At 34.7% G+C, this 13,297-nt stretch overlaps 1 protein-coding gene across 5 annotated transcripts in view; it reads left to right on the top strand.

The window, feature by feature from the left end:
- Positions 1 to 13,297, top strand: part of RAPGEF2 (Rap guanine nucleotide exchange factor 2) — a 242,243-nt gene that overhangs the window by 196,847 nt on the left and 32,099 nt on the right. For all 5 annotated transcript variants that reach the window (XM_021698714.2, XM_044912856.1, XM_044912859.1 and 2 more), the window contains 5 exons: positions 2,717 to 2,853; positions 3,465 to 3,623; positions 9,593 to 9,745; positions 10,029 to 10,193; positions 13,185 to 13,292. In XM_021698714.2, the coding sequence (XP_021554389.1) occupies positions 2,717 to 2,853; positions 3,465 to 3,623; positions 9,593 to 9,745; positions 10,029 to 10,193; positions 13,185 to 13,292 (722 nt within the window). The remainder of the gene's footprint in view (positions 1 to 2,716; positions 2,854 to 3,464; positions 3,624 to 9,592; positions 9,746 to 10,028; positions 10,194 to 13,184; positions 13,293 to 13,297) is intronic.

The following is a 13,297-nucleotide window of genomic DNA, read 5'->3' as shown; positions in this document are numbered from 1 at the left end:
GCCTGAAGAATCATGTACATTACTATAATTGCATCTTTTCTATCTTTTTATTATTTATATTATATGTGATGCTCAGGTATTTTCTATCCTGTCATATTTTTTTTTAATGTTAGTCATTACTCATATATCAACTTGATTTCATGACCCACTAATGGAGCAGGAATCTTCCAAAAAGCAAGAACAGTGTCAATGCAAAGCACTTCAAATCATTATAACAAGTATTAGTTGAATATTATTTTTAAAGATTTTATTTATTTATTTTGAGAGAGAGCAAGAGAGAGTATTGGGGGGGGTGGCAATGGGAGAAGCAGTTTCCCCGCTGAGCAGGGAGCCAGATGCAGGGCTTGATCCCAGGACCCCGGGATCATGACCTGAGGTGAAGATAGACACTTAACCGACTGAGCCACTCAGGAGCCCCTAGCTGAATATATTTTTATACTTCATATTCATATGCTTCATATTCTTTAATCATACATGTAGTTGTAATTTGATTTATTGTTGCCTAAACATATTATGTTAAATTTAAAACATTTCTGACAACTTCTGGTCTCATATTTTCTTAAGACCATAAATCTTCATTTGTCCAAGGAAATTTAGTATCAGTAGGGAAGGGGGAAAAAAAGCAAAATATGTGTTCTATAGATAATATTCTAATACCTTATGGTGAGGGGTAAGGGACTGATAGCTTGAAGAAAACAGAGCTGATAACTGCAGAACAGTGACATGCAAGTCAGAGGACCAGGGCTTATACATTTGCCTTTATGTTTCAGATCAAAAGGTCAGGACATTTGTAAAGCAATGATTCTTACCTCCCATATATAATAGATATGGGTACCTCTTGAAGTGGTATTAAAAATTGCTTTATCGCTGTCCCCAGAAATAGATATGGCATGACACAAACGCACCTACTCATTCCAGAAATAAAAGTTTCACTAAACAGAATGTATTCTATAAGTGATATGCTTTGATTCTCTTTTTTTTTTTTAAATGCTGGTTGCAAAAAAAAAAAAAAAAGTGCTGGTTGCAGCAGTAAATTGATTTCCTGGCACGTCAGTCTGGGTCAGGTCTAAGAACACTGGGTACCACCTACCATTGTTATTCTGATTCCGAAGCCACCCTGTGTTATGAAAAGTTTTATACAGGAGGGATGATGTAGGGTCTAATCAGAAGAGACATTACCCAGCTGGGCCAGAGAAAAACACTCAGTCTGACCTTCTGGAAATGTAATGTTTTCACAGAATATATCTTTCTATTCTGTGTTGTTTTTGCAGTTAACAAACTACTGTATACCCAATAACATAAAATATGTCACTAAATCCTAACAGATAGAGGGAATGTGCATGGGGACAGTTTAATTATGTGAGGACAAGAAAAACGTACCAGAATTTTTACTTAGCCAAAAGTTTGAATGATATAATAATGACAAGAATAGCAGTTCTTATTTATTGAGTATTCACTCTGTGCTAAGGACTTTATTATCTCTATTTAATTTTATTGTCACAACTGTATATTGTTCTTTCGCAAATGACGGAAACATGCTTAAGGAAATCAATCAACTTTCCCAAAGTAATATAACTAATAAGTATTCAGATGTTGTCTGACATACACCTCACGCTCTTTGTCACTACCTATAATGTCCAGCAGAAGCTTTGGAGGCAGGCAGCCCTGAATCATATCACTGCCACCTCCGAATTATATGACTTGGAGCCTGTTCCCTCCCTGTGAAATGAGAAAGAAAACGAGCCTCGTAGATCCATGGTGAGGAGTAAGGAAGGAACTTAGTAAGTAATTAGTAAAGCTACCTAATAATAGAGAAAATTAAAAATAGAGACTACAGGACTAGAAAAGACTATGAAGTCATCTGTCTTGTCAACAGCTAGAAATGTATGAAAGTTTAAGCTGTTTGTCCACAACATTGCCAACAGGAAGAGTGATCATACTTTTCTTTTTTGGCCAATCTGTGGAATAAAAAATAATATATCAATTTGTATTTCTCACATAATGTAAATTTTTTTAGTTGATTTATTTTTATAGATTTGTTTTCATTCATAGAAAATATCCTTTGGTTTCTAAATCCTGGACTATCTTTAGATTGAAAGTGGTTATTTCTGCTGTTTTGGACATCTACTTGCCCAGAAGGCACTAGAATAGACCTATTGACTTTTTGGAGAATTCTCAGAGCTCTATTTCATTTCAGCTTATTTTATCCTTTAATTAGCCTTAATAAGATCACAGCTCATTTTCAGTAGAAATTTCCCATTTGAAGTTTGTTAATTTCTTCATTCCCATTAGAATTTGAATTACAGTGTATACTATTGTTCCTAAATCAATAGGTAAATGTCACCATTTCCACAGTGACAATTCTTTGTGTATCTGCAAGAAATCCAACTTTTATACTAACAATACTTGAAGTAATTATATTTTCCAGTGGGCAGGTTTGTAGGACATTTAAAAAAAACCCTAGAGGGGCGCCTGGGTCGCTCAGTCGGTTGGGCGTCTGGCTTGGGTCATGGTCTCGGGGTCCTGGGATCGAGTCCTGCATCGGGCTCTCTGCTTGGTGGGAGGTCTGCTTCTCCCTCTCTCTGCCCCTGCTTGTGTTCCCTCTCTCACTCTCTCAAAAAACAAACAACAACAACAACAAAAACCCTAGAGCATTCTTTTTGAATGCTTGCTTTTTAAAGAAGTTGTAATGTTTACGATATCTTTTGCCTTGCAGAACAACTCTTAGAATTTATGCACCAGCTGCCTGCTTTTGCCAATATGACCATGTCGGTGAGACGAGAGCTCTGTGCCGTGATGGTGTTCGCAGTGGTGGAAAGAGCTGGGACCATAGTGTTAAATGATGGTGAAGAGGTCAGTGAACATTGCCACCACTGGAAAAGTTTCTGTTTGAGGGTCTCTCAGTAACAGCAAAAAAACAAAAAATCAAATTTCATGTTTTCCTCTTAAAAAATAAGCAACAATTAATTTGAATAATTCAAGAATTGTGATATACTTATTGTTATGTCAAAGTATTCCAAATCCATTTTTTATTATAATATTTCATATGATACTGATAGAAATACTTTGTATTAACTTTTCAGATTTTTGTAACTTTAAATGTTCATAATATGCCTTTGGTCAGACAAAATGATCTTATTGAGGCAATAGTGATCATTTGATATTGCTTACATATGTTTTGGGGAGCAGAAGAGTTCTTTTTCCTTGTGTCATTTTAGAGAGGAATATCCAAGGTCAAATTAAAAGAGCAGAATGATGGGTACTTTGCTAGGCATGTGGAAAACACAGATACATGGCTGTGCTTTGCTTTATTCCTTGTTCTTTGAGTTTAGTAAACAGTTCATTTTACTTGGATTATTCCATCTTTAAAGTGAAAGATCTGCTAAATCATTTGTGGGGACCATTCTTGCATTTACAGCTGCATGACCATGATTTTCTGCCTTGTCTTCATTTTTTTGAATTAGCTGGATTCCTGGTCAGTGATTTTGAATGGTTCTGTGGAAGTAACTTATCCAGATGGAAAAGCAGAAATATTATGTATGGGGAATAGTTTTGGTGTCTCTCCTACCATGGACAAAGAATACATGAAAGGAGTAATGAGAACAAAAGTGGATGACTGCCAGGTATAAAATATCATTAAAAATGTATATTTTATGCTTAACACATATATGCTGTTGGGGTAAGATTTTTCTGCCTATATAAATAGGTCATTTTTTAGAGTTATAAATAATATTTTAAGTTAGAACTATTACTTTTAGTGTTATCATGCCCCAGGAAATTAAAAATAAATCTTCCTTAAAGTTGTTTGGACTTGGGACATCTGGCTGGCTCAGTCTGTAGAGCATGTGACTCTTGATCTTGGGTCAAGAGTTCAAGCCCTGCATTGGACATAGAGCTTAGTAAAAAAAAAAAAAAAAAAAAAGGTTGTTTGGACTCTGCATAACTAGGTGTTCTATAAGGTGTTCTATAAATATGTTCTATTAAAAGTGTTCTATAAATATGGTATTTTAAAATTTCCATTAATATTTTTATAATCTGTTCATCAGAAAATATAGAAGTAAAACATCCACTATGAAAAGAAATTATAAGTAGATTAATAAAGATGATGTGATACAGTTATGCAGTGTTTTTATTTAAATACATACAAGGTAAGGAATTGATGTAGAAGTCATGTAAATTAATCATAGTATGAATCAGAAGAACTTGCTAGTAAAAAAGTAATTACTAATTAAAAGAAAATACTTGGTAGCAAAAGAAAAATGTTAATGATATTATGTTAATATTCATTATTTAAAAGCACTTAATAAAAGACTAGAGAAAATATGGAGACCAAACGTGAAGTTTAATTAGATTGATAACTGATAACCTCTATATTAGTAAGAGATAAATTTAAGATGCTTGTGTTACCAAGTTTTTAAAATTTATTTCTTTTCTTCTGAAAAAAGAAGTCTTTGAAAGATAAAATATTTTAATATAAATAAACCCAAAGATTTGACTTAGACTAATTAATGTTAAGTGCTTATTGTATTTATTAGTCTGTAGTCTGAAATACATCTGAATATACTTTATTCTAAAAGAACATCATTGAATTTTTATAGTGTCTGATAAATGTAAAATAGTACCCATTTAAATTTTCATTTTGAGCATTTTTTTTTTTTAAGATTTTATTTATTTATTTATTTGACAGAGAGAGACACAGCAAGAGAGGGAACACAAGCAGGGGGAGTGGGAGAGGGAGAAGCAGGCTTCCCGCTGAGCAGGGAGCCCAATGTGGGGCTCGATCCCAGGACCCTGGGATCATGACCTGAGCCGAAGGCAGACGCCCAACGACTGAGCCACCCAGGCGCCCCCATTTTGAGCATTTTACTTACCAAAAGAGAAAATGACCATAGCTATAAATAAAATGATCTTACCTAGAGAATCAAAATAATGTTGCCAAATAATTCCTTTCAGTAAGCACTGTAGAGAAAAAATAAATAGCGATGTTCATTGTTTTGAATAGTAATGCTGGAAGAACATTCTAAATATAGTCAACTCTCAATTATTTAGCATAATAGAAGAAAACAAAATGGTAGGTAAATCTTGAAGTCTTTATTTGGCTGGGAAATATGTTTGTAAAAGCGATCATATGTGATTTTTCAGCCCTGGAACTGTACTCCCCAAAATAATAAAGCCATACTTAGTCCAAAACAAACTAGAAATTTGTTAAAGTTTTCCCCATTCTATTATCTCTTATCAGTTCCTCCCTGGGACATGTTGGCATTACTAGAGCATTTTAGTCAGAGTCTCTGCCCTTAAAGGGCAAGTTAAAAAGTAACTTTATTCCTGAGAATTCATTGATTACATTACTATGTCTTAATTGGCCAGCTCCTTTTGTTAGAAATTTGTAATCATGGAACTGAAATGATATTAGAGGCATAGAAATGTTTCAGAATAATTGATAAAAATGTTATATGACTGAGTATTACAGAGTGCTGCAATAATAATCACATGTACCAGATAACATTAAATACTTATCTGGGAGTTCTGGAAAAGGAAGAGGAAGTAGATGTCAAGGAAGAAAGTCTAATCTATTTACTGGATGAGGAATTGGTGGGAAACCCAATGTTAGCAAGGTAGACTCAAAAGAAAATTCTGATTAAGATACCTAGATTCCTATAGCTCCTGATACAAGGTTGCCAGATATACAAAGAAGGTCAAGGGTGAGGTATCTCCTGGAGAAGGTCTCTTTCTTCCTCTCCACTCCAGTCTAAGCCACTGTAAAAGGAACATGTTAAATCAGGGGTTTCAAGAATCACTCTTGTACCTCCACTGACTCATCTGCTCAGGCCTGACATTCACTCCCTCAGCAGTGAAACAATGATGGAGAATGAAGTTAGACCATTTAATGTAAATGCTTGTTTTGGTCTAGTAGTTTAGTGTATTTCTGTTAAAATGTCATACATCTCTCAGAAAGTACACATGTCAGATCATCCTCTTGTTAGGCGAAGTAAAGGAAACAATGAGAATTCAGCCATAAGATGGCCTCCATAAGTTTATATCATTCTCCTGAGCACACTATGGGCATTTAACAGTTATTGAATGAAATGAACAAAAATGGTGTTCTCTTTACCAAAAGCAACTTCACCTAGGACTGGCCTTAATTTTCTTACATTCCAATGTGTTCCGAAAATAAATTTTGGGTAATGTGATATTGAGTTGAGCTCAGATTAAGCCTGAGTGGCTTACAGTGAGTGGATTAAATTTGACATTTATTTCTGTTTATTTGGAACCCAAGACATACTCAAAGTTGTATTTTGCTCTGGATCCCTCCTTTGTATGCTCCTCTTTCAGTTCTTTCCTTCCATTGTCTATTCTTCTTCCCCTGTTCGGTTTGAAGGACAAAGGCAGGGCTACATTTAGACACCCTATGGTACCCGGTGACTGGTAATGGTTTTCTGTTTCCCATATGTGCCTTTTTCTTTTCTCCTTCTCACTTCCTATCCCTTTTTTCCTTTCCTCCTCTTCTACTCTCCTACTCTCCTTTTCTTTCTCCCTTTTTCCTTCTCCACTGCCTGTGTCTTAGGCCTGCCAGTGACACATCAGGCATTGCTTAGCCCTGTCCTACACCCTTCAATGGGAAATGAACACTTGGATACCTGTGTGAACAATTAGGTATGAATTTCCCTTACAGACCGCGAAGTGCCCCAGTTTAAATAGATCTAACCTCTTAAGGTTAAACCTGTTAGACATACCTTTTTCAGAGACCATGGGAACTAATGACACTTTGAATTTAAGTAGTTTTGGAGAAATTTGCATGGATAAATTGAAAGTTGGCAATACTATATTATGGCTGAAGTTTAATTATATTTCATCCTTTTATCATCTATAATTTTTCTTCTACATATCAGTTGTGATGTCATGTGCCCCAAAACCAATCCTGCAATATGAACTGCCTTTGGCCTTTTATAAGCAAAATCTTGTTTGAATTTTTATTTTATATCATAATGCCAAGATCATATATCACTTTCATGTGTTAACAGCTATCTGAAAGTGTAAAAATACAATTATATACATAATTCACAATTTTTCATCTGGCTTCATCATACCAATTAAAATTATGTTTTACACATGCATTTCTTATTAGATCTACAAACTTCTTAAAGCAAAAATAAATCTAATAAAAATATAGATAAATGTTTTCATCTAAAATTTCTTTTTTAGGTATGTGTGGCCATATTAGAAATTCAGTTGGGTTTTATTTTCTTTTTGGATGGTACTTTTCAGTTTGGTACAGAGGAAGTGCCAAAAATGTCTCTCTAGGCATTAAGCATTTCAAATCAAGCTTATTCTCCTTAAATCCTTGGTCAAGATTAATTTTAGTATGTTTCTCTTCTAAAAGCATTTTTCTTTTCTCTGTTTACTTACTCCTTTTAACTCATAGATGTATTTCTTTTTTGGGAGATAGATGAGAAAATACAATATATAATTGTTTTCTCTGAAACTGAGTATAAGAAAGATCACCTAAAATTATTTGAAGGCATAGAGAGCAATTTTGGTGTCCTATAAAAAGACAGAAATAAACTATTTTTGAGACAAGGGACTAAGGACCACATATTTCAAAACATACACACACCTGTAGTCAGTGTTACAGAAATGGGTTTTGTTTTTAAGGTTTTTTAAAAAATTAAACTATATGTAATTACAAAAAAAAGCCTGTCTTTTGAATTTCTACTTTTTTATTCCAAATTCTGATTGAAAAAATAATGAGATTCTATCAACCAGCTCTGGAAGAAACTTAGTATTGTAATACGCTGTTGCTCAAGTATGAAGCACTGCTATTTCTTTTAAAAAACTTTACTGATTGTACAGAAAGTATGGAAAATATAGAAAAGTATTTTAAATAAAATGAGTCACTGGTAATTGGCATTGTTCAGAAACAATAATTATTAACACTGTTATATTTCATTCGAAGATTTTGATGTGCATGTATAATTTTTTTTTAATTAACAAGTGTGTAACTATGAGACACTGGGCAAATTAGCAGGCTGTTGGTACAGCTGTTTGTTCATCTGTACAATGGGGATAATAGTAGTACCTTCTTTATGGGATGATTAGGAGGATAAATTGAGAAAGTTCCTATAAGGCTACCACAAAATGATGATGATCATCCTGTTGTCTTCATTATAGTTAAGTACAACATTTGGTTTTGCATCTTTAAAAAAAAATTAATGTGCTATCATGAACATTAAGTCAAAACTGTAAATGTTCCATGAAAATATGATTTTTGAATGGCTGTGTCATATTTTATCTTCTGTATGCTGTAATTTAACCATCCCCTTTTTTTCATCTTTTCACATTAAAGGAGAAAAAGAAATGTCCATGCTTTTTTCATTTGCAAAATGAGAATAAATTCTTCAAAATTCGGAGAAGACAATGATTCTTTCTTACTTTAGAATCTCTTATCTCCTCCTCACTGGCTTCTGCTTATTTTGTGCAATAAGTGATTTGTATAATTCATTCTTCACTTTCTTTTAAAAATTACTAAGAAATATAATTTAATAGTTTGCCCTAAGCCCTGATATTTTTTCTATTTGGGGTGATGGAGGAGTAATGGCTTGATGTGCATATTATTTTTAACTTTTTGTTTAAGAGCAAGGATTACCCTTAATACTAGTTACAAGGAATAATGGCTTGAGTCAACAAGTAGGTGGCTTGTTTTGTGGACCTTTTTTGCATAAACTTTCTAAACTGATTTCTTAATATAAATAGCAAATTTATAATATCTATTTCAGGGGTATCTTTGAATTTTGATCTTTTTTTTTATTATGTTATATTAGTCACCATACATTACAGCATTAGTTTTTGATGTAGTGTTCCATGATTCATTGTTTGCATATAACACCTGGTGCTCCATTCAATACGTGTCCTCCTTAATACCCATCACCAGGCTAACCCATCCCCCCACCCCCCTCCCCTCTAGAACCCTCAGTTTCTCAGAGTCCATAGTCTCTCATGTTTCATCTCCCCCTCCGATTCCCCCCCTTTGTTCTTCCCCTCCTGCTATCTTCTTTTTTTTTTTTTTTTTTTTAACATATAATGTATTATTTGTTTCAGAGGTACAGGTCTGTGATTCAACAGTCTTACACAGTTCACAGCGCTCACCATAGCACATATATTGGGGAGGGTATGAATTTTGATCTTTTATTAAAACCATCTTTATTTTAAAATTGTTGCTTTTAAAATCTTTTCTAACTTGTAAAACCCACTAAATGGTAGTTATGTTTTTAAATTTATCCTCCTAAGATTCCACCATCAAAGAAGAGGCATGAAGAAGGACTCTTCTTATTTTGTCTTCTGATTTTTAAAATTGTTAGGATTTTTAATATAAACTACATATAAATATGCTAAAAATGAAACTTGATTTGACCAAGGAAGAAATACATTAAAAAGTAGGGAAGTCTGATTAAGGTTCATTACTGCATTCATTTAGAGAGTATGGGAAAGACATGGAAAAATGTCAGTGTTAAATAATTAAAACACTGAATTATTAGTACTGCTAGGTCTCTTGCAAGCACTTCATCAGTAACATGTGACTTACATTTTATTCCAGTTTGTCTGTATAGCCCAGCAAGATTACTGCCGTATTCTGAACCAAGTAGAAAAGAACATGCAAAAAGTTGAGGAGGAAGGAGAAATTGTTATGGTAAAAGAACACCGAGAACTTGATAGAACCGGAACAAGAAAGGGGCACATCGTCATCAAGGTAAGACAGACGTGCCTCCATCTTCTGGGAAGGATTTTTTGGTAGTATCAGTTAGTTATGACAACTTAAGATTCTGCCCGCCACATTTTTGTGTATAATTTCTCTGAAAAGTTATCAGTTGTTAAGAAAAATCTGTATACCGCCTGATGAACAGAAGTTTTATAAATTATTATATATATATATATATTACTACCCAGTTCATCTTATATTGAAAATTTGGAATTAAAGTACCATATAGATGATATTTATGCAGGATAGTGATTAAACCTTTTATTTGTTACAGGGCACCTCAGAAAGATTAACAATGCATTTGGTAGAGGAGCATTCGGTGGTGGATCCAACATTCATAGAGGACTTCCTGTTGACCTATAGGACTTTTCTTTCTAGCCCAATGGAAGTGGGCAAAAAGTTATTGGAGTGGTTTAATGACCCGAGCCTCAGGGATAAGGTTGGAAAATATATTCTAGTTTGGCTTTTAAATGTGAAATATTCAGATATAAACTTAAAGATACTTTAATATTTGTCACACCAGTTATGTTCACATTATTTTATTTTTTTTTTTTTAAAGATTTTATTTATTTATTTGAGAGAGAGAGAATGAGAGACAGAGAGCATGAGAGGGAGGAAGGTCAGAGGGAGAAGCAGACTCCCTGCTGAGCAGGGAGCCCGATGCGGGACTCGATCCCTGGACTCCAGGATCATGACCTGAGCCGAAGGCAGTCGCTTAACCAACTGAGCCACCCAGGCGCCCATGTTCACATTATTTTAATGGAATAAGAGAATGTACTTTTTAACCCCCAAAAATGATGCAACTGCCCCCAGACTCCTGAGTTCCATTGGAATCTGCATTCTCTACTTGGGCAAATGGTCAGTGTATGTCAGATAAAGTTACAGTTTTTAAATTGGCACCAGAGCAGCATTTTATTGTAAGCATTGCTGGTCAGTAGGCCCCAGTAATATAATTCTAAACAGACTCCTTTAGCAGCTCTTGCGAGCTCTGTCAAGGCCAGATTGGATGATAAACTCTGCATACTCTTGTGAGGTGTGAGTTAATCATAGCCTATACTCAGTTTCTCCTTTCCATGGGACAGTCTGATTTACATGAAACTTCCCAAGACTTGGGAAGACAGGTAGGGAGATCCAGAATAGGAGACTGACAGTGAAAAGCCCCCAAGTTCTCCTGCTCGTCCTACCACTAACTAGCTCTGTGGCCTTAGAGAAATTATTTGGACAGCGATGCTTTTCATTTCATATACTGAGAGTCATAAGCCTAGAAGAGCTGAGCCAAACTCTCCAGCTGTCAAAACTTAGTTTTGAGTATTAACTCTGCCATGTACTTTATGTGTCATCTGACCCCTCCTCACAATCACTTACTTGTAAAATGAATAATCATCAGCCTTTTGGGGTTATTGTGAACGTGAATAATAGAAGTAAAGTTCTTTTTGTAATGCCTGACTCAATTCACTTAGTATATCTTAACACATAATACATCTTAAAAGTTGTTTGTTGGTGGTGGAAGTTGGTAGTATTCAACTTATGATTTATGAATCTCAGTTTTCTAACCTGTAATAAGCCAGTAAGACTTTTAAGTTGGCTTCTTGGCTGCAAAATTTTAATTTTATGAAAAGGTTATGTGTTTGATATAGTTTCAAGGGAGATAATCTTCTGGGTTTCCGAAATTTGAAAAATGGACAGTGGTGATTGTAAATGACCAAAAATTAATATAAATATCAAAACTTGACTCCTAAGTGTATATTAACTATAAATAGTATTTTAACTATAGTTAGAAATTAACTATATACCAGGGTGCCTGCCTGGCTCAGTCAGAAGAGCATGCGACTCTTGATCTTGGGGTTGGTTGTAAGTTCAAGCCCCACGTTGTGTGTAGAGATTACTTAAAAATAACATCTTAAAAAAAAAATTAACTAGGGGCACCCGGGTGGCTCAGTCAGTTAAGTTTCTGCCTTTGGCTCAGGTCATGATCCCAGGGTGCTGGGATCGAGCCCCGTATTGGGCTCCCTGCTTGGCGGGGAGTCTGCTTCTCTGCCCGCCTCCCAACTCGTGCCCTCTCTCTCTCTTAAATAAATAAAATCTTTTAAAAAAATTAACTATATACTGTCACCTTTGTTTCTCTACTGCTAGAAGAATACCGTGCTTAATTTTCTCTTTAATTAAAAAGTTGGATAGTTTGATTAGAGGTTAAGATGTTTGAAAACAATTCTATGGAAAATTGCTTTTATGTTGTTATTTAAAATTTAGAAAACTAAACTCATAAATAAAACAAATACTTTTATATTTATTTATTTTTAATTTTATTTTATTGTGTTATGTTAATTACCATACATTACATCATTAGTTTTTGATGTAGTGTTCCATGATTCATTGTTTCGTGTAACACCCAGTGCTCCATTCAGTACGTGCCCTCTTTAATACCCATCACCAGCAAATACTTTTATATTTAAAGTCACAGTTATACTCCCTTCATTTAGTAAAAAAAAAATTTTTTTAGAGAGAGTGCACCAGTGGCGAGCAGGGGAGGAGGGGAGGGAGAGAGAGAATCTTAAGCAGGCTCCATGCCCAGCACTGAGCCCAGTGCAGGGCTTGATCTCATGATCCCCTGAGATCATGATCTGAGCCAAAATCAAGAGTCAGGCACTTAACCAACTGAGCCACCCAGGCATCCCCATTTAGTAAAATTCTGTTGAGAATTCACTCTATGCCAGGCTTTGTAATAAGTCTTAAGGATGTCCTTCGAACATAACAGATAAAGCTGTCCACGTGGAACTTAGAGTCTAATGAAAGTCACACACTTCTTGCTGAGTAAAACACAAATATTCTCTAACTATGTGTCTGTATAAAGGAGGTATAGAGCTCTGTGAAAACAAGTGTGCAGTGTAAGAAAGGCTACTCATTTTTCCTGAAGAATTGTAACTATTAAAAGCCTCCTAAATCTTAATGTTAGCAAGTAAGATGTAACTCCCAGTAACTCCCAGGCAACTCCTTCCTTTTACAACTTGTTCCCTTGTAGATCTTTCTAGGCCTCATACTATTCATTCCTTTTGTCTATTCTGCCCTCTGCCGTTATTTTTTAGTTTCTGTCTTCTTTTGTCTTGTATTTATTTTGGTTTTATTATAGCTTTGTTTTTTTTTGTGACCGGCTTCAAATATGTTTTGAGAGTAGACAAGATACAAGTACCACCCTTCACAGATTCAGAACCTTTCTGGGCAAAACAACAAAAAGTCTATATTCATAATATATATATTTTCAGAAGGTCATTTTCTTGTGAGTAAAATCCTTGCTGTGAGGAGTTTTATTGTTAGTTTATTGTCCATTGTTATTAAGTAAATTGTTTGCTAGATATCTTTTTTGAAATGACTTTAATCGCACATTTTTAGCCCTGAAAAGAAGAAAACCTATTGAAAACAATTGCTTTTTCAGGTTACACGGGTAGTATTATTGTGGGTGAATAATCACTTCAATGACTTTGAAGGAGATCCTGCAATGACTAGATTTCTAGAAGAATTTGAAAATAACCTGGAAAGAGAGGTAAT

This window comes from Neomonachus schauinslandi, chromosome 2 (assembly GCF_002201575.2).
Source record: "Neomonachus schauinslandi chromosome 2, ASM220157v2, whole genome shotgun sequence".
Classification (NCBI taxonomy): domain Eukaryota; kingdom Metazoa; phylum Chordata; class Mammalia; order Carnivora; family Phocidae; genus Neomonachus; species Neomonachus schauinslandi.
Note: the sequence above shows the minus strand (reverse complement) of the source record. Positions and strands in the feature narration are given on the sequence as shown.